A 20,637-nucleotide genomic window follows, 5' to 3' on the forward strand; every position below is an offset into this window, starting at 1 on the left:
GAGAAAAAAAATACAATTTACATATGTATATGTGCATATATATACATGTGTGTATGAGTATGTGCAGTCTGTCTTCATCAAAGTATTTATCAAAATTTGAGCTTAATGATTTTATAAAGTTGTTCACCTTTGTAAAACTAATATGTAGAAGCAAAGGTTGCTCATGTTTTTAGCTCCCACTCATATCCTTCAAGATTACAGATTTTGTAAAAAGATTTCCAGTAATATAATTTAAAATAAAACAGATTTGGATTATAGTGGTGAATATCAGAAATAAGAATCTCAGGTTCTCAGGTGATGGCAGTTAATGTAATTGTTGCAACCTTTCTTCATTTTGTAAAAAAGCATAAAAAGTTATTTTGCTGTTACCAATCAGCATTGTACTTTAGTATCATATACTACAATTTGTATTCTCACTATTACACACCAAAAAGATAATGTATAGCTTTGTCTGTAGAATTATATTGTGTTTATATGCCTGCCCCCCTCCAAAAAAAATGAATGTTCAGATAGTTTACGCAAAGGCTAGTTTTGATTCTAACTACCTATTTTATATATTAATCTTATTAAAGATGATAGACTCATACTCAGCATATTTAATTTTTTGAAGGTTAAAAATTAAAATTCTGTGTAAAAGACAACCTGAAATTACTATTATAACTTGAGATTTTAATTTAAGTTTGTTTGAGAAAAAGAAACTAATTTATCAGAGCCAGTCATTTTCATGTATAATTTCAAAGAAAGTTTAAAGTTAAAATCCCCCTAGGACATCTTATTTAAAGGCATGCTTTCTGTTGTAAGTCTTTTCAGCAACTTTAGCACTAGTAGATTGTAGTTTACTGAATTATCAGTATAAAAAAGAAAATGAAGATGAAGTTACTGAAAAACACTTAGTGTGTATGTCTCTATTTTGATGATACAAGCCAAAATTATTCAGTATTAAAAATAAGTTGTGCTTTCCTTCTTAGTTCCATTGGTGAATATGATAAAGCTATCCAGGCTTTTAAATCAACACCTCTTGAAGAGTTAGAAGACATTATAGGTTTCGCATTAGCTTTGTTTATGAAGGGACTGTATAAAGAGAGCAGCAAAGGTAAGTATATTGCTTGAAGCTAAAGGGTACATCTTTTCCAGAGCTGAATAGAGTTTAATCATCATGAGCTTACATACAGCAAGATATAATACTGAGATGAGGTAGAGGTTGCGATGTTCATTAAAATCTGAGTCAAGAGTCAGGAGCCATAAAAGGCACTTTTAATGAGTTACCTCAGTTAGTGTGTTATGATGATAAGTAGTCTTTATTGTAGTACTATGAGCTGAATATTTACTGTACACAGGAAGAAACTGTTCCATATCACTTATGGTAGATATATTAGTTAGCATTTGAAAGTAGATGTTACTATTCTGCATTGCTTAAATGAAAATTTCTGATAAATGAAGACCTCAACCTTTGTTAGTAATAATAGATTTTGGTTTTTCCAAAAACGTTAGCTGAGTAAATTTTTACATATATGGGCCCTACCCATATATATGTGTGCAACTTATTTAAGCATTCTTTGCTTGGTGAAGTTGCTTGGTCCGCATTAGGAGTTTTGATATTTTCTTAGTGGCTACAGAGCCTCCATTTCAGGTCTCAGGAAGCTCTTAAAGATAGTGACTCAGGGGTATCCCCTACAGATTCTAGAAGTAGAAGATGGGAATTGTCACATAATAATCTTAATGATACCCTAGAATCTCCATGGAATGGTTAAACCAAGGTAGATTATTACCAATTTTTATTCTATCTGCTTGAAAACAAGGGAACAATAAGATAGAATTTCAGTTAAATCTTCTTGAAAAATAGGATTAGGAATAGGAAAGGAAAAATTGCACACTTTGTCAATTATAATTGCTTTTATATTTTGGTTGTTTGCTTGTTTCCAATTCCATGTAATAGCCTATGAGAGAGCCTTATCTATTGTTGAATCAGAGCGAGACAAAGCCCATATCTTGACAGCTCTGGCGATAACAGAGTATAAACAAGGAAAAATGGATGTAGCCAAGTCGCTGCTATTCAAATGGTATGTATACATAATTCAATGCTTAACATGAACAGATATATAAATATTTAGGTTAAGATGTGAAACAATGTAAAATGAAGTTCTTGATGTTTAGAAACTTTTGGGTGAAAAAGGATTAGACTTACCTGGTTCTGAATTGACAGTCACAGATGGCATTAAAGATGATGGCTTAATTCTTAGCCCTGGATCCATCCAGTCCTTCAAAATCATCCTCTACTCTGTGTGTGTTATGGATTTTTTGTTTTGCTTTTTCTTGTTTTTGTGGCACTGGAAACTCAGAGTATTGCACTTGCTGGAAAAGCACCGTACCACTTGAGCCATGCTTCCAGCCCCTATTGTTTTTTGAAAGAGTAACTGATCCCCCGATCTAGTAGGATCTTAAAATTTTAATGAAGATGATGTAACTGGCCTATTTTTGGCCTCTTGGATGGCCAGAGATTTTTTTTTTTCCTCCCCTCTTCCTTTTCAACTTAATATGATAAAAGTTCATTTCAAGGTGAGTCTTTAAAAAAAGAAATCATACCAATAGAACCTGTAACTATTTCTATGTTTATGGAGTAAGGCAGTAAAATAATAACCTGTAAAATCTGTTAGTATATATTTTTGCCTTCTTGAAATTTTTTGTTGTTGTTTTTTAAAGGAAGTTGACCTTAATTCCTTCAGGAGCAGTAGATGATTGATAAATGTTACTGGACAGTCGTTTTTTGGCATTGAGTGGTGTACAAATACTCATAGTACAGAAGTGCCCCCTGACCCCCTTCATTGCAGGAAACTTAAATTCCTGCTCCTCTCCACCCACTAAAGGCTAATAGCATTCATTAGCCTTTATGACAACTAAAAAATTGCCTCTATAATTACTCCCTGCAGGAGAGGGAGAGAGATGATGAGATGGTACTAGTTGAGAACCACTTCTGTAGGATAAAGTTTTACCTGTGTTTATTTTTTGTGCTACTTTTGTCTTATCCTGACTCATTAAAGTTGTTTCCTTATATAATTAAAAAAAAACCCAGTTTTATCCTTTGTCATTTTGAGAAAAAAAAACTTAAAATGAAAATCTCAGCACTTTAGATCGATATATTGTTATAGCTTGTACCTATAGCTATATATAACATGTTCAGAGAACCCAAGTAAGGATTACTGTAGTTATCGAGGGCAAAAGTAACCCCAAATTAGACATGGAGTAGTCTCTGGTTACTACTTAAGAGAGTAAGCCAAATCAGTTTGAACATTGGTGGATGATCTGTTTCTTTCTTTGATTTTGATTTTCTGTATGTCATCATCCAAGTTTAACGCTACCAACTGGTCCCTTGGCATTCTTTACTTTGACTTTCTTTCTATGGGAAGTTCCCTGTTACCTAGTCTTTATTATTTCTTCCCTTTTTCTGGTTTGGAGTTTGCTTGATCTTGTTTTTCTAAGACCTTAAGATGTATCATTAGGTTATTTGAAGTCTCTGATTTTTTTTTTTAATGTAAGCATTCATAGCTATAAATGTCCCCTTCAGGACTACCTCACTGTATTACATGGATTCTTGTAAGTTGAGTTTCCATTTTCATTTGATTCTTGTCATCTTCTAATTTCTTTGATTTCTCAAAGACCCACTGATTATTCAAAAGCGTATTGTTTAATCTCCATGTATTTGTGTATTTTCTGTAGTTTCTCTTGCCATTGATTTCTAGTTTCATCCCACTATAATAAATTGTAAGAAATTACTTCAGTTTTTTTTTTTTGTATTTGTTAAGACTTAGTTTATGGCTTCAAATATGATTTGCTTTTGAAAAAGCTCCACGAGCTACTGAGAAGAATGTACATTCTACAGCTCTTGAATGGAATATTCTGTAGATTTCTATTGTCTATTTAATCTATAGTTTAAGTCTGATGATGTTTTCTTGCTGTGTTTTGCCTTTTTCTTTTTTTTTGATCTAGGTGATTAAGTTATTGGTGGTTAAAGTAGGTGTTGAAGTCACCCACCATTATTGTGTCTGGACCTATCTGTCTTTATGTGCAGTAGTATTTATGAAATTGCATGCACCAATATGCATGCAATTGTAATACCTTCTTGATGTGTTGTTCCCTTTATCAATATGTACTTACCTTTTTTGTCTCTTCTACTTTTGGCTTAAAGTCTTTTTCTGATGTTAATATAGGTACTACTGATTGCTTTAAGATTCCATTTACTTGGGACACCATTTTCCATTCTTTTACTGTCAGTCTGTCTTGGTCTTTGCCAGTGAGGTGTGTTTCTTGGCAGAAAACAAAAAGTTGGATCTTTTTAAAAAATTAATCAATTTTTTTGGCAGTGTTGGGGCTTGAACACAGAGCCTTGCACTTGCTAGGTAAGCATGCTACTATCATTTAAGCCATGTTTCTAGCTCTTTCTGCTTTATTTTTTCAGATAGGGTTTTTTCAGGGCTGCCCTTGTATTGTAATCCTCCTACCAATGCCTCCTGTATAGCTAGGATTGTAGGCATGTACCACCATGCCTGACTTGTTCTTGAGAAAGGGTCTCACTAACTTTTTGCCCCAGCTGGCCTCAAACCACGATCCTCCTATCTCTGCCTCTTAAATAGCTAGGTTTATAGGCAGAAGCTCCCATGGCAGCCAGATCCATTTAGACATCTAATCATTCAGTCTGTGTCTTCTAATTGGAAAATTAAGAGCACTTGCATTCAAGGTTATTATTGAAACATAAATACTAATTCCTGTCATTTTGTTGTTTTTCTTCTAGTTGTTTCGAGTATCCTATGTTTTTTTTTATTGTTCTGTGTTAGAGATCTGATAGTTTTCTGAGTTAGTATTATTTGAGTATTTCCTGATACTCTTTTGCTTGTCTACGCTTCTAGTGAGATTTATTCTTTTCTGATCTCTCTTGAGTATGTTTCTCTTGTTTCCTCTTTCATGTGTAGGATTCCTGTGAATATTTTCTACAATGCTGACTTAGTGGTCACAAGTTCCTTTAGCTTATGCTTATCGTGAAAGGTCTTTATTTTCACTTCAATTCTGAAGGCTATCTTTGCTGATGCAGTAATCTAAGTTGACAGTTATTTTCTTTCAGGGCTTAGAGTGCATACCCTCTTCCCCTTTAAAATTTCTGCTGAAAAATCTGTTATTCTGATGAATTATAGGTAACTTGATGCCTCTGTCTTGCAGCATTCAATATTCTTTCTTTGTACTCTTGGTGATTTAAGTATAATTTGACCCAAAGAGTTTTTTCCTGTCATGTCTATTTGGTGTTCTAAATGCCTCCTGTACCTGGATGTCCATATCTTTCCTAAGATTTAGGAAATTTTCTGCTGGTATTTCACTAAATAGGTTTTAATACCTTTTGGCTATATCTCTGCTCCTTTGTCTAAACCTGTGATTCATCAGTTTGGCTCTTAATTGTGTCTTAAAGGTCTTATATGTTTTAGTCATATTTTCTCTATGTTTTTTTTTCCTTTATTACTGTCTGAATGTACTAATTCTTCAATTTAGTATTATTTATTTTTCTTTTTTTTTCCTTTTGAGCATTGTGGAGATTAAACTCATGGTCTTGCACTTTTGTCCAGGCTAGCCTTGCACCATGATTCTCCTATCTCTGCCTCCTGAGTAGCTGGGACTATAGGTGTATGCTACCATGCTTGGCCCTCAATTTTCTCTTCATGCCTTAATACCCTTTCTGTTGCTTGATATAGTCTATTGGTTGGGCTTTCCACCGAGTTTTTTATTTGACTGATTGAGCTTTTCATTTCCAAGATTTCTGTTTGGTTCTTTTAAAAAAATTTCTTGTCTCTTTATTGAATTTCTCATCCATATCCTGCATTGTCTGCCTTATTTCATTCAGTATTTCTTTGTGTTCTGTTGGAATTCATTTATCTTTTTAAAATCATTCTTTTGAGTTCTTTATGAGTGATTTATCAAGTTTAATATTGTTGGAATTGTTTACTAAAGAGTTATGAAAGAGTCATGTTACCTTGGTTTTTTTCATATTTCTTGTATTTCTAAGTTGAGATATTCACATCTATTGGGGTTGTTATCTATTCTGCTTTTCAATTAAAAGACCCTCCATTAGGGTCTTCTTATGTGATAACCTTCTCTCAATGATATGCCCTGGGATATTGGTTTGTTCTGTAATGTTGAGCTTAATTCCAATTGGATTCATATTGTAGTTTTTCTGGGGCTTCTTAGGCTATGGTTGGTGGGTTTTGACTCTGTGACTCTCTTTTTGTAGGACTTGTGTGAGTAGGATATCTCAGGTAGTTCAGGCAGTTATGTTGTAGATAGCAGAGTATATGAGGTATACTTTCTGTGGTTACTCCTCCAGAGTTTCTTTCAGCACTATGTGATCTGAAAGAATATGGGAGTGACCTATGCTAGAGTTCCTTATGGTTAGAGTGACTGCAACAGCAATTGGGTTATTTCTTTCTGTTGTGGCTAAGCAGGCCTGTGATTTCAGACCCCTACTGTCTATGCCTACTTGGGGCTTGGTTACCTCGGGGCTTATTTATGTAGAGGTATCTGCCCAAGTTTCATAGGACTATGTTGAAGATAGAGCAAGGGTACAGTTTCTCTCAACTGGGATGAGGGTGTGTCTCAGCAGCAAAACACCTACCATATAGTGTTCAGAGTGTTGGGCTTTATCTCCAGCACTGCTTTGAGAGTACAAGACAACAGTAATATCAGCAACTTAAAAGCAAACCAGATATAAACATATAATAAAACCCTCTAAAAATAACACTGCCATCAATAACTGTAGAGGAGAAAGGAGGAGAGATATATAGAATAGACTAAAAAATATACATTAATGAAAATAAAATTAAGGTAAAGAAAGGAATAAAAATGAGAAAGAAGAGAGTTTATATAGTAATGAAAATAAACTTAATATAAAGGAATAAAAGTGAGAAGAGAGAAGAGGTCCAGTTATGTAATTATAATAGGTATAATTAAATAAAGGTATAAAAATGTTGATGGAAAACAAAAGGAAACAAAAGTAAAAAATTCTTCCTTGCTGGGGTGTTTGAAATGGAGATTCTTCTTTCCACTGTTTCTAGTTTGGGGGCCTGCAGAGGATCTCAGGTGCAGTCAGATATGTTTCTTCTCAGTTCCAGTCACACAGGCCAAAGCAGATTAGTGTGGAGGCTGAGCCCCCTACCCTCCCTGCCTTTCCTACCAGTGCAGGGCTGTATTCATTAGTGGGCTCAAGTGCACACTTGAGCACACCACTGCTGTCTGAGCCACCCATGAGCTCCCCTCAGTGACTGAGCCTATGGACTGATTGCCCCCTCACTTCCTAGACTGTCAGTGCTCTTGCCCATGGGTGTGGCAAATGTCCAGACTGCAGTAGCATAGCCTCTATGTGCTTTTGAACATGGAGTTGGCCACTGAACCAATGAAGTCTGTGCTATTCAATGAGATGCAGGAACCAAGAGATCTGTCAGCCCTTATGTGAATCCACACATAGCTGGTTTAACTGCCAGTTTTAAATTGAAGCACCTGTGCATGTTTTCGCTCATATGTGGAAGCTAGACCTATAAGTTAAATGTATATATGATCATATATACATAAATACATACACATTATATAGTGAGAAATAGAACAAAATTGTATTAGTGGATGTGTCTGAGGGGGTTACAGGAAGCAGGAAAGATAAAGAAAATGTTATAGAATGAAAAATATTAAAACAACTCATCTATATGTGAATATAATATAATGCCCTCTATAGCAAGCAGTAAGGTGTTGAATATTAGGGCAGCTTGGTGATAGATAAAGAGTAAGTAATGGGGGATTAATTTGATTAAAGCATGATATATACAGAGCTGAAGTACCAAGGCAAAACCCCCTTGGACTATCAGTACACATTTAATTAAAAAAAATGAAAGGCAGGAGAAAAAGTAAATCTTATCCAGGGTTGAGTACCAGTGGGAAGGGGTGGGCACAAGAAAAGAGGGAATAAGGGTGTATATGGTGAATGTGTTTTCTATCCATATATGAAAGAAAAGTATGAAACCAGTTGAGGTTGGTATTAGTGGGGAGGAGAGAAGAGGGAGAGCGATGGATGTAAATCTAAGGTATATCGTAAGCACATATGTAAATATCACAATATAGTCCCCTGTACACCTATTATATGCTAATGTAGCCATAAAAAATAAAAAGAAATGGAAGCATCTGCAACTACCCATCACATAGATCTCTCTGCAAACTGTGTGAAACTCACAGTCATTTGCTTGGGCCCATACCATCTCTGGGTGGTGCCTACTGATCCACTGAACAAAAGAGGCTGTTGAGTCTTAGAGATTAAAAAAATACAGGGCTTCTGCCCCCACCCAGAAAAACAGTAAGGTCAAACGATAGGACTCTTAAGACCCTTCCCAGTTATGGTAGCAGATGAATTTGCTGTTAGGTGTAAGGGAACTTTTTCAGTGCCACCTTACTGTGTGGATCCCAGGTGCGCTGTCTGTTTAGACTAAGTAAGTGCAAGGTGTAGGGATCTCCAAGACTTTCTCTTTTTCTTTTCACCTGTAACCCTGCTGAGGGAGATCTTCCCCTGCCACTACAGGGCTACCAAACACTAGATGTTAGGGCTATTTCTCTTAAAATTCCGAAATCCAGTAATTCTGGGTTTCACCTGGTCACTGCAGTGCTTTCCTCCAATGCCATATTTCACTGTGCACCTACATGACTGTTGTTTTGGCTCATCTTACAGAGATAGGAAATTGCTACCACAGACCCTTAGTATACTTGGGTATATAGTTCAAGGAGACCACTGTTGAGGAAAAACTGCAAATGCTCTCAGGATGCATAGAGTTCAGTGCTGCACTGCAGATCTTGATTCATTTTCCTTATCAGTACAGCCCAGCGTCTGCTTAAGACATGATGCTTTTCAACAAATAGAAAATTTTCATTTCATGGCTTACGTTAAGCACATTAACTTTACTTTGTTTTTTGAATGCTGCTTGCTTTCTAGAAGGTAGATTTTTCACAAAATTAAGAGCAGGAAAACACTCAGCATTTCACACTGTGATTTAAACACAACCAGTGATAACATGGACCTGACAACTTCTCTGAATCAACTGAGCTGTGTGTAATTTGCGTGCAGAAATTACACACTTTTGATTTTGAAATTTCTTTTGATTTTTAAAATTTATTATTTTTTTTGACCACACCTGATCAAAAACACATGTAATAAGTTCACAAATAAGATGGGCTTACTGTATTTTATAGGATCTTATTAAAATGGAACATTTTACCAATTGTTCTGATGATTTACCTAGAACTGAGAGTCAGAGACTGATTTTGATTTGTTTCTAAAACTTATGGCCAGAAAAGAAATTTGGATATTGTTGCTTTATGAAAGGCCATTGATATTTTGCTTCCATCAGAAAAATTGCTATCTCTTAATGCCAAGAAATTTGCTTTTATTAACAAACTAAAAAATTTGCTTTATATTGATTTTATGTTTGTTTTCATTGGGGTTTATATGGAATTATACATAGGATGTAGCTTAGTTGGTCAATCTTTAAGTAAGTTGTTTTCTGTATGAAATAAAATCTTTTAATAGTTATAAAGACTCATGGCTAATAAGTCAACTAAAAAATGTTTTTGCAGCTCTATCTTAAAGGAACCAACTATAGAAAGCCTTCAAGCCCTGTGTGCTCTAGGGTTGGCAATGCAGGATGCTACGCTATCAAAAGCAGCTCTTAAAGAGTTACTGAAGCACATTAAACACAATAACATTGATTATCAGAGGTGCCTTCTTTCTTTGGCAATTTGTGCACTCCAAGGCCGCAATATGGCAGTGCAAAGACAAGCATCGAAAGCTGTTCACAGGTAAACTCTGCATTCCTGAACTTGAAGCCTAAGTAAATTTGATGTGGTTGTGTTTGACATTTGGACTTTATTAAAACTATAAAACTCAGTAAGCATACATATTTGGAAATCAAAGTCTGATTTTATAGAATTATACATAGGACCAAGAAACTAACTTTGCATATTATTTTACCTATAAGGATGGTTTTAAAAAATTCAGTTGATGAATTTGACTTTTACTCAAGTGGAGGCTCCCAACTTGTTTTCAATTGTTACCTAATTGATAACAAACTGATTAAGACTAGTTTGATGGTTTTAGGAAGTTTTAGTCATTTAAATATTCATTAATGCCTTCAAAACTCGGAAAATCGAAAGCTCTCATGAAAACAGTTGTTTTATTTTCAGCACGTTGTGACTTTAGTTTCTTTTTCTTTCATAGTTTGTTTCTGTTCACAATCTTTGCTGACTAGTTACATTTTTTAAAACTTAAATTATTTTAATATGAAGTTTATCCCTAATGGTATCATTTCTATTAGAGTACATTTACCTACTCTATAATATAATTTACCCTATAGTTTTTAATCTGTTTGTGTTTTCTTGAACGGAGTATTACATTTCCTTAACTTTTCTTACTTTTCTCATAGTTTGGTAATTATCATACTGCTGGTTTTTCCTTCATATTTTCACTGAGAAGGCCTAGTGTATATAGAACATGCAAAGTATGTTTTCTAAAATTTAAGACACTTTCAGACAAACAACAGCAATTAATATGAACTTGTCTTAGGTGTCTAAAAGGTTTTATTAATTAATTAATAATGTTCAAATGGTTTTATTAATTAACAATATTCCAAACAGCCAGATATTTTCAGGTGCCTGTATTCTGTTAACTTCTCTGGTTAATATGCCTTTTCATAGTTCACTTAACTAGTTGGTAAACATAATAGTAATAGCTAATATGCTTTGAACGTTTATATGTAGTTATAATTCTAGTTAATTAATTAATTTAACAATGTTGGGGTTTGAACTCTATGGGCTTTGTACTTGCAAGTCAAGCATTCTGCCACTTAAGCCACACCTTTTTTACTCTGACTATTTTGGAAATATGGTCTTGCTTCTTGCCCAGGCTGGCTTGCACTGCAATCCTCCTATTTTAAGCTTTCTACTGTCACTGGGATGGCAGGTATATTTCACCATGCACAGCTTTTTCCTGTTGAGATGTTATCTTGCAATTTTTTTTTGCGTGGATTGGTCTAGAACTGTGATCCTCCCCATTTCAGCCTTTGTGCAGCATGGAATGACAAGTGTACACCACCATGCCCATTCGATTGAGATGGGGTCTCATGAACTATTTGCCTAGGCTGACCTGGAACTGCTGTCCTCCTGATCTCAGCCTCCCCAATAACTACGATTACAGGCATGGACCACCAGTGCTTGGCTCTGAAAGGTTTTAAACATAAAAATGTCCATCTCTAAGCCCACTACTTTTGATTATCTCTCTAGTAACCCAGCTGACCCTGCTCTTTGGTCTTTGTTGTCTCGAGTTGTTGCTCAGTATGCTCAACGAAATGCAAAGGTAAGTAATGCTCTAAACTGTAGCGAAAAGATAAAATAACTTGTAATGTAATAAATGTAATTTTTAAATATAACATTTTTCAGAAAAATAATAAATACAATGAAGGGAGTTTTGTCATTTGACCAGATTTTCCATTATTTACGCTAGTACTGGTCTGAGTTTCTTCTATGTGCTGTTGTACTATTGTGAATAAGTAGGAGCTACAGAAAAGTAGACGGGCTTTTTTGGAAATATGCACATTATGTTAATGCCTTTGTGAATAAGTATCATTCCTAACATAATAAGCATTAGCTTTGTGCTTTTGAATTCCAAAATATAATTTTACTTAAAAGCTTCTTAAAGATAAGACAATAAGAACATGAACACTGCTAGTGTCCAAAATATAACATGAAGTCACTGACATTCTATAAAGGATTATATATTGTAAACTTTAGTAAAGCCACGTATTTTCAGGTATCTATATTCTGTTAACTTCTCTGGCTAATATGTCCTTTCATAGATCACTTAACTAGTTGGTAAACATAATAGTAATAGCTAATATGTTTTCAACACTTCTCATATCTAGTAATAGTTCTAATATCTGAAGTTTTTGTCGATCTGTTTCTGTTTGTTGTTCCCATGGGTTTTCATTCCTGGGGGTTTATTTCTTTCTTTGCCTGATTATGTATACTTGAAAATTATTTATAGAACTAAGTTGAGGCCTACTATTAAAATACCTTTCTTTTTTGCTGGTGGGGAGTAGCAGGAACTCTACCACTTGAGCCACACCTTCAGCCCTTTTTACTCTGGTTATTTTGGAGATAGGGTCTTACTTTTTGCTCAGGCTGGGCTGGACCAGATCCTCCTATTTTAGACTTCCCACTGTAGCTGGGACGATAGGCACATACCACCATGCCCAGGATTTTGTTGTTGAGATGAAGAGGGGCATCTCACAATTTGTTTTTTTTTTTTTTTTTTTGCCTGTGCTGGCCTGGAACCAGAAGCCTCCCCATCTCAGCTTGCCAAGTACCTAGGCCTATAGGTGTGAGACACTGAGGCCTGGCAAGGTACTTTTTTTCACGAAAGAATTTGTACTTTCTCCCATCAGGTGCTCAGTGGTTCCACTAATTTAGAATTGAAGTTCCTGTACTAACCAGGCTACTCTGTGCCTGGGTTATAGTCATTTGAGACCTGACTTAACTCTGATTTTCCCTGAACCTGAGAGTCTAGCCTCTTGGAGCCTCAGCTCATTCTTCTGTGGGTTTTCCTACACATTCCCTTCCTTGGGTGAGCCCTGGGCTTTAATTTCTGTTCCACTACCCCATGAGTCTTTCAAGATGGAAATTAAAATTTGTAAGGAGCTACAAAGGACAGAAATGACTTCCCTGCTCACTTGCATCTCTGGATTCATTTTCCATTTCAGTTTTGATATTGTAGTTTGTTAATATCAGTTATTCAATGCCAGTAAGAATATGTTTTTAAAATATTTTATCCTAGTGCTTCTCAAACTTTAACTTGCAATTGAAGTCACCTAGTAATCTTATTAAAATGCAGATGCTAATTCAGTGGGTCTGTAGTGTAGCCCAATATTCTGTGTTTCTAATCTCCCAGGGAATGTCAGTGCTGTTGATACACAGGCTACAGTTTGGGTAGCAAGTTTTGTCCCACATTTTTAGTTATTTTAGATGAATGGATTGGTTCAAAGAATCTGGAAGGCCATCATTGTTAGACACTGATTGGAGTACTCACTATATGTTAGCTGTGATGCTAAGCGTTTGCATATATTTTGTCATTTAATTTCAATGACAGTAAAAAATTGCTTTAATTATTCTCCACTTCATAGAAAAGGAAACTTGAGACTCAGAGGTCAAGTAACTTTTGTAAAATCACACTTGGAAATAGTGATAGGATTCAATTCCAGATCTAACTCCTGAATTCTGTTCTACTCACTGCAGGGTTGCCTTTCTTTCTTCTTCTTCTTCTTCCTTTTTGTTTATTTGTTTATTGTTTCTTTTTGATACTCAGCTTTGCACTTGGTAGGCAAGCAGAAACTCTACTACTTGAGCCACACTGCCAGTCCTTTTTGCTTTAGTTCCTTTTTGGATAGGGTTTCTTATTTATGCCACCCTGGACAGTGAGCCTCCTGTTTATATTTCCTACATAACTGGGATGACATGTGAGTGCCACCAACTTTTTATTGGTTGAGAAGGGAGCCTCACCAATGTTTGCCCATACTGGCCTCAAACTGTGGTCCTCCTCAGCTCTACCTCCCAGCTAGCTAGGATTACAAGCACGAGCCACTGTGCCTAGAGCCTGTTTTCTTTTTAATCCACCATTTATTTGTTTTATATTAACATTTTAAGGTTTATACTTTTTTTAGCATTCTTTTCGTGCAGAGTACAGTTTTGAAAACATCTGCTGTACCTCTGATATGAAATTAAAGGTATAGTTCTGATATAAAATGAAATCATTCTTGTAATTCACTTTCTTTTTCAAGTAAAATGTCTAGTAATTAAAAATTTAAAACTATAGATTTCAAATTGACCTTATGAAAGCTCTGTAGTGGTGAGTTGATTATTGAAGCAATGATAAGCTTCATTTGAAATTTAGTTATTCATTTTACTGGAACTATAGAGGTTTTTTAAATTCTATGTATTTTCATAGGATACAACAATCATTCCTTTGTCGTTGTGATCTCTTTCCCTCTCTGCCTTTCTTTCTTGCACAATCTTTTTTTATATTGTTAGAAAATGTGTACTTTTGTTTGGGTCACTAGTCTCTTTCTTTTTTTGCAGTACTGGGGCTTGAACTCAGGGCTTACATCTTGAGTCACTTCTCCAGCCTCCCCCCGCCAACCTTTTTGTGGTTTGTTTTTTCAAGATAGGGTTTCATGGAACTATTTGTCTGGGCTGGCTTCAAACTGTGATCCTCCTGATCTCTGCCTCCTGAGTAGTTAGAATTACATGCGTGAGCCACTGGCACCCAGTGATGATTTAAAACTAATAATAAGTTGCTACTTGCAGGGTTTAGAAATTGTGAAAGTGATAACACTGAACTTTTCAAATTGTTGAATAGAAAGTTACTGTCTACTACTTCCTGAAAGTTTTTGGATTTGCCTAAATAGTATTTCTGTTTTAGGGAGGTGCTGTAGCAGGAAATGTGGCTCATATTCTGGACTCAAATCATGGAAAGGTTAGTTTGCTCTAGTGCAAAGGAAATGCTTAACTTGTTGAATAATATTGATGAATAATAGTTATTTTTCTTCATCCCTGTAGGGATCACATCATATCAAATGTAGTCCTTCTTTTAGTCAGTTTAAAATAAAACATGAGGCAATGAAGAGAATTGGTTGACACTTTTTTCTCTTACATAGAAGGCATTGTTGTACACTGCAGTAAATCAGTTGGCGATGGGAGGCAGTACAGCAGAAGATGAAAAGAATATTGCACTAAAGACCATTCAGAAGGCAGCTTTGCTTTCCCCAGGTGACTATAATATAATCCATTTCTTTAACTCAGATTCTGTTAATCTTCAATGTGTGACTTAATAGGAGCAAACATTGTATTACCATGAAATATGAAAGGGAGTTTTAAGAAGTTGGCTTTTTAAGAAAGGTTTGGTGAATAATTATTTGCATTTGGCTGCTGCTAATTAAGAGATAATTATTGAAACAGGCTAAAGGGAATGCCTTCTTATAGATGCTTTATTTTCTGATAGTGAACATCTGAATCATATACTTTCAAGAAGTAGTTTTATTTCCATTTCCTACCAGTCTGATTTAATAAGGTTTGCCTATACCTACTAAGTTACTTTTCATGTTCATTTATTTTATGTGTAGTTAACACAATAAGGCTAGGGATATTTCTTGTATAAGTAACGTTAGCAATGCCAGGGTTATAACCTCACCTCAGCTAGCTCTTGTTAGTTCTAGGTAGCTGTGTCATATGTATGCTGTTGATTACAGGTAATGAGGAGTTGCGTATCACCGCTTCAGCATGTTTCCATTACCACTACTGGAAGAGTGCCTTAGAGGGCTGAAATGTCTAGCACTATAGGGCTACAAAGTGAATTTTTACATAATACAATCTTAAATATGAAATATAGTATCAAACAATTTATTCCCCAGAATACTTCATTCATTCAGAATGATATTGTTTGGCTAGGCACTGTTGGGAAGCAATTGTACAGAGAGCAAGTTCAATGTTATTGTCACAAATTGTAAAGATCCTAACTAAACAGTTAAATATTTAATATTTAACTAAATATTTAATATTTCAGGGATTATTTTATAAAACAAGTAAATAGATTAATATCCTCTTGCTTACTCTTTTCATTTTGGCATAATCAGGTCTGTTTGGCATAAACAGACCTAAACATTTAAATTTGATATATATTGGTAAATTTCTGATTTTTACAGGTGTTCTTAAATAAATATTAGAGAGACTTACTCTCAGGAATTCTTAGTAGATATCCATAATGATAGAAGACCTATTAGCCTTTGATTGTACAAGTGGCATAAAGTTTAGGAAGCGGAGGGTGCCCAAATTAAGCCCTTTCTAGCAATCCCCAATTTTGCCTATATTATCTGGAGAAATACATACTCAAGGAAGCAGTCATCATATGATGCTTAAAACAGGGATCTGGTAGGAAAGATGAGTAACTCGAGGCTTTTCCTTGGAGACCATTAAAAGTGAATATATTTATAGTTAAAAGTAGCAGCTGTATACCTAATTCTTGAAGCTCTTTACTTGAGCAAAGTACAGGTATTAATCTAAGGAATCTTTACAGGAATTTAAAGGTAATCCCAAGAGTTTATAATTGAATGGAAGAAAATCCAATTTATGGTAGATTTTCATTTCTGTGATACTAAGAGGTATTTTTAATTTTTAGCAGATTATTTAAAAATTTTTTATGTTTGTACTTTATTATCCTAGACTCACTTTATTTCATAGGGAATTTGGTTTGCTGATTATCTTGTGGAAGAGTTCATGGACACAGCAGCTCTTTTGCATTGTAACAGAGAAGAAATTGTGCCAGCTAATTGCCCCCTGTCCACCAGAAATCTAAACTGTAGAATAATGTAGAATCTCTACAGAGTTTGTTCACTCAATCTTTGGAGTAAGTCAGTATTCAGAAATTGTGTCTATGTCAGTTGTTATCATAGAATTTTAGACCTCACAGCACCTTAGTCATCATCTATTTCAGTTTCTTTGTTTTATAGAAAAGTGATTCCCAAAGGAAAAGCTGTCACACTGTTAATCAGTTATGTCACTAGCCCTAAAGCCCAGATCTAAGACTCAGTCATGTTCCTTTCATAGTACAATAGTTAGATCTTGCTATGAGTTCTAAGGGATGTTCCTCATTTGTTTATTCTAGGGTTTAATTGTCATATGTTACTTAAGTTAGTCATTATCTGGGACAGAAATCATTTCATAGTATAGAAGTATGTGTTTAATTTTTTGTAAAAGTTTTTGATCTGCATAGTTATTTTTAAGGATGCCTGTACCATTAGCAGTAATACTTATCATCTATAAGTGAAATACATGTGTATTTCAGACATTTGATAGGAATCTTTCTTTTTTTAGCTTTTTTTTTTATTATTGTATGCTGGGGGTACACTGTGACATTTATAAAAGTTCTTACAATATATCATAGTTGAATTCACCCCTTCCATCATTCTCCTTTATTCCTCCTTCTCCTATTCCTGGAATAGTTTCAACAGGTTTCATTTTTCCATTTACATACATGTATGCATAGTATTTTCTGCCATAGTCACCCTATTGCACCCTTTCCTTATGTCCTCCCTCGTCACTGGTACAACCCCCTCCCCCCCCAAAGACACGATCTGTTTTGCCTTCCTATTTTCTGTTTTGTAAAAAAAAAAAAAAAAAAAAAAAGACATGTTCATACAGGGTGTTTTCATTGTGGCATTTCCATGTATATATGTATTATTACCTGAATTGGTTTGTCTCCTCTCCTTTTACCTTAATTCCCTTCTTATGGTGATTTCAACAGGTTTAAAAATTCTGTATTCATTCTCGTGTAGGAAGTACTTGATAGGAGTCTTAATTTGGATATGCCAGTTAGGTAGAAAAATATACAGAGGCTAAAAATTATTGTTAAATGACTGTTATTAAAGAGTCTCTCTTGTATTTTAAAGTCATTTGTTTTTTAGTGGTAGTAAGACTAAAGTATTAACTGTTGAAGTAAACTACAAGATAAGATTTATATTGATAAAAGGCAAACTTAAAAAAAAAACAAAAACCCTCAAACTTCCAAATTCTCTTCCAGCTTCTTCTTACAACTGACTTTCTAAAAAAAGAACTTATACACCTAAACTCTTTCATTAGTACCTCTTCAACCAGTGCTGTCAGGTTTCCTCCCTCACTTGAAGCTGCTGTCCAGGTGTGAAGGGAAGGAAAAATTAAATGGATGAGTGGATGCATTATAGCACATGCAGCACTTCACTTGGAATGTTGAAGTGACTTTCATGCTTTTCTCTTTTTTTTAATTCATTTATTCACATGTGTATACATTGTTTGGGTCATTTCGCCCCCCTGCCCCCCCACACCATCTTCCCCCCACCTACCCTTGCTTCCAGGCAGAACCTGTTCTGCCCATATCTCTAATTTTGTTGAAGAGAAGACATAAGCATAATAAGAAAGGCAAAGCGTTTTTGCTAGTTGAGTTAAGGGTAGCTATACAGAGAGATTCCTAGCATTTGCTTCCATGTACAAATATGTTACAACCCAAGTTGATTCATCTCTAACTGATCTTTACACTGGTTCCTGATCCCCTTCTCGTGTTGATCTCTGTCGCTTTAAGGTTTCTGTATTAGTTCCTCTGGAGTGGGGACATCAAACACTTTCATGTTTTGGGTTTTCTACCTATCCCCATACCTCCTGTATGTGCTCTCCCCTTGTCATGTGACCCAAGTCCAACATCATTGCTGTATTTGCCCTAGATCTAAAGTCTGCATATGAGGGAGAATGGATGATTTTTGGTCTTCTCAGCCTGTCTAACATCACTCAGAATGATGCTCTCCATTTCCATCCATTTACTTGCAAATGATAAGACTTCATTCTTCTTCATGGCTGAGTAAAATTCCATTGTCTATAAATACCATATTTTCTTGATCCATTCGTCAGTAGTGGAGCATCTTGGTTGTTTCTGTAACTTGGCTATTGTGAATAGTGCTGCAGTAAACATAGGTGTGCAGGTGCCTTTGAAGTAACCTGTGTTGCATTCCTTTGGGTATATCCTCAGGAGTGGGATTGCTGGATCATATGGCAGCTCTATGTTTAGATTTTTAAGAAGCCTCCAAATTTTATTCCAGAGTGGTTGCACCAGCTTGCATTCCCACCAGCAGTGTATGAGGGTTCCTTTTTCCCCACATCCTTGCCAACACCTGTTGTTGGTGGTGTTTTTGATGATGGCTATTCTAACAGGGGTGAAGTGGAATCTTAGTGTGGTTTTGATTTGCATTTCCTTTATGGCTAGAGATGGTGAGCATTTTTTCATGTGTTTTTTGGCCATTTGAATTTCTTCTTTTGAGAAAGTTCTGTTGAGTTCAGTTGCCCATTTCTTTATTGGTTCATTGATTTTGGGAGTGTTTAGTTTCTTAAGTTCCCTATGTATTCTGGTTATCAGTCCTTTGTCTAGTATAGCTGGCAAATATTTTCTCCCACTCTGTGGGTGGTCTCTTCTGTTTAGAGACCATTTCTTTTGTTGTGCAGAAGCATTTTAATTTTATGAAGTCCCATTTGTCCATTCTTTCTCTTAGTTGCTGAGCTGCTAGGGTTCTATTGAGGAAGTCCTTGCTTATACCTATTACTTCCAGAGTGTTTCCTGCTCCTTCCTGTACTAACTTAAGAGTTTTGGGTCTGATAGTAAGGTCCTTGATCCATTTTGAGTTGGTACTAGTATAGGGTGATAAACGTGGATCCAATTTCAGTTTTCTGCAGATAGATAACCACTTTTCCCAGCAACATTTGTTGAAGAGACTGTCTTTTTGTCCATCATATACTTTTGGCACCTTTGTCAAAAATAAAGTGGGCATAGCTGTGTGCATTCATATCTGGGTCCTCTATTGTGTTCCACTGGTCTTCATGTCTATTTTTGTGTCAGTACCATGCTGTTTTTATTGCTATTGCTTTGTAATATAGTTGAAGTAGGGTATTGTGGTACCTTCAGCATTGCTCTTTTTGCTGAGTATTGCCTTGGCTATTCACGGTCTCTTGTGTTTGCAAATGAACTTTAGGGTAGATTTTTCAATCTCTGTGTTGAAAGTCATTGGGATTTTGATGGAAATTGCATTAAACATGTAGATTGCTTTTGGTAGTATAACCATTTTTACTATGTTGATTCTACCAATCCATGAGCATGGGAGATTCTTTCCATCTTCTGTAGTGTTCCTTGATCTTTTTCTGCATCTATTGATATGAAGTGGTTTTTGTCTTTGCTTCTATTAATGTGGTGTATTACATTTATAGATTTGCATGTGTTGAACCACCCCTGCATCCCTGGAATGAAGCCGACTTGGTCCTGGTGGATGAGCTTTCTGATGTGTCATTGGATTCGGTTTGCCCTTATTTTATTGAGGATTTTTGCATCAGTGTTCATTAAGGAAATTGGTCTATCGTTCTCCTTTTTAGAGGTGTCTTTTTCTGGTTTTGGGATGAGAGTAATATTGGCTTCGTAAAAGGAGTTATGCAGTGTTCCTTCCCTTTCTATTTCTTGGAACAGTTAAAGCAGGGTTGGTATTAGTTCTTCTTTAAAGGTCTGATAGAGTTCAGCAGAGAATCCATCAGGTCCTGGACTTTTCTTTTTGGGGAGACTCTTGATTGCTGCTTCTATTTCATTTTGTGTTACAGATCTATTCAGGTGATTAATATCCTCTTGGTTCAGTTTTGGATGGTCATAAGTATCTAGAAATCTGTCTATTTCTTTAAGATTTTCAGATTTATTACAATATAGGTTCTCAAAGTAGTCTCTGATGATTTCCTGGATTTCCGTGGTGTTTGTTATCTTCCCTTTTGCATTTCTGAGTTTACTGATTTGGATTTTTTTCTCTCTTCATTTTAGTCAGATTTGCCAGGGGTCTGTCAATCTTATTTATTTTTTCAAAGAACCAGCTTTTTGTTTCATTGATTCTTATAATGGTTCTTTTTGTTTCTATTTCATTGATTTCAGTCCTTGCTTTTATTATTTCTCTCCTTCTGCTTGTTTTGGGATTTGCTTGT

The 20,637-nt window shown here is 35.4% G+C and overlaps 1 protein-coding gene across 6 annotated transcripts in view; it reads left to right on the forward strand.

Moving 5' to 3' along the window:
* The window catches only part of Skic3 (SKI3 subunit of superkiller complex), a 154,434-nt gene that overhangs the window by 107,125 nt on the left and 26,672 nt on the right, over window positions 1–20,637 (forward strand). For all 6 annotated transcript variants that reach the window (XM_074077057.1, XM_074077060.1, XM_074077059.1 and 3 more), the window contains 6 exons: window positions 969–1,093; window positions 1,937–2,060; window positions 9,643–9,864; window positions 11,344–11,416; window positions 14,534–14,587; window positions 14,769–14,880. In XM_074077057.1, the coding sequence (XP_073933158.1) occupies window positions 969–1,093; window positions 1,937–2,060; window positions 9,643–9,864; window positions 11,344–11,416; window positions 14,534–14,587; window positions 14,769–14,880 (710 nt within the window). The remainder of the gene's footprint in view (window positions 1–968; window positions 1,094–1,936; window positions 2,061–9,642; window positions 9,865–11,343; window positions 11,417–14,533; window positions 14,588–14,768; window positions 14,881–20,637) is intronic.

This window comes from Castor canadensis, chromosome 6, assembly GCF_047511655.1.
Source record: "Castor canadensis chromosome 6, mCasCan1.hap1v2, whole genome shotgun sequence".
NCBI lineage: Eukaryota > Metazoa > Chordata > Mammalia > Rodentia > Castoridae > Castor > Castor canadensis.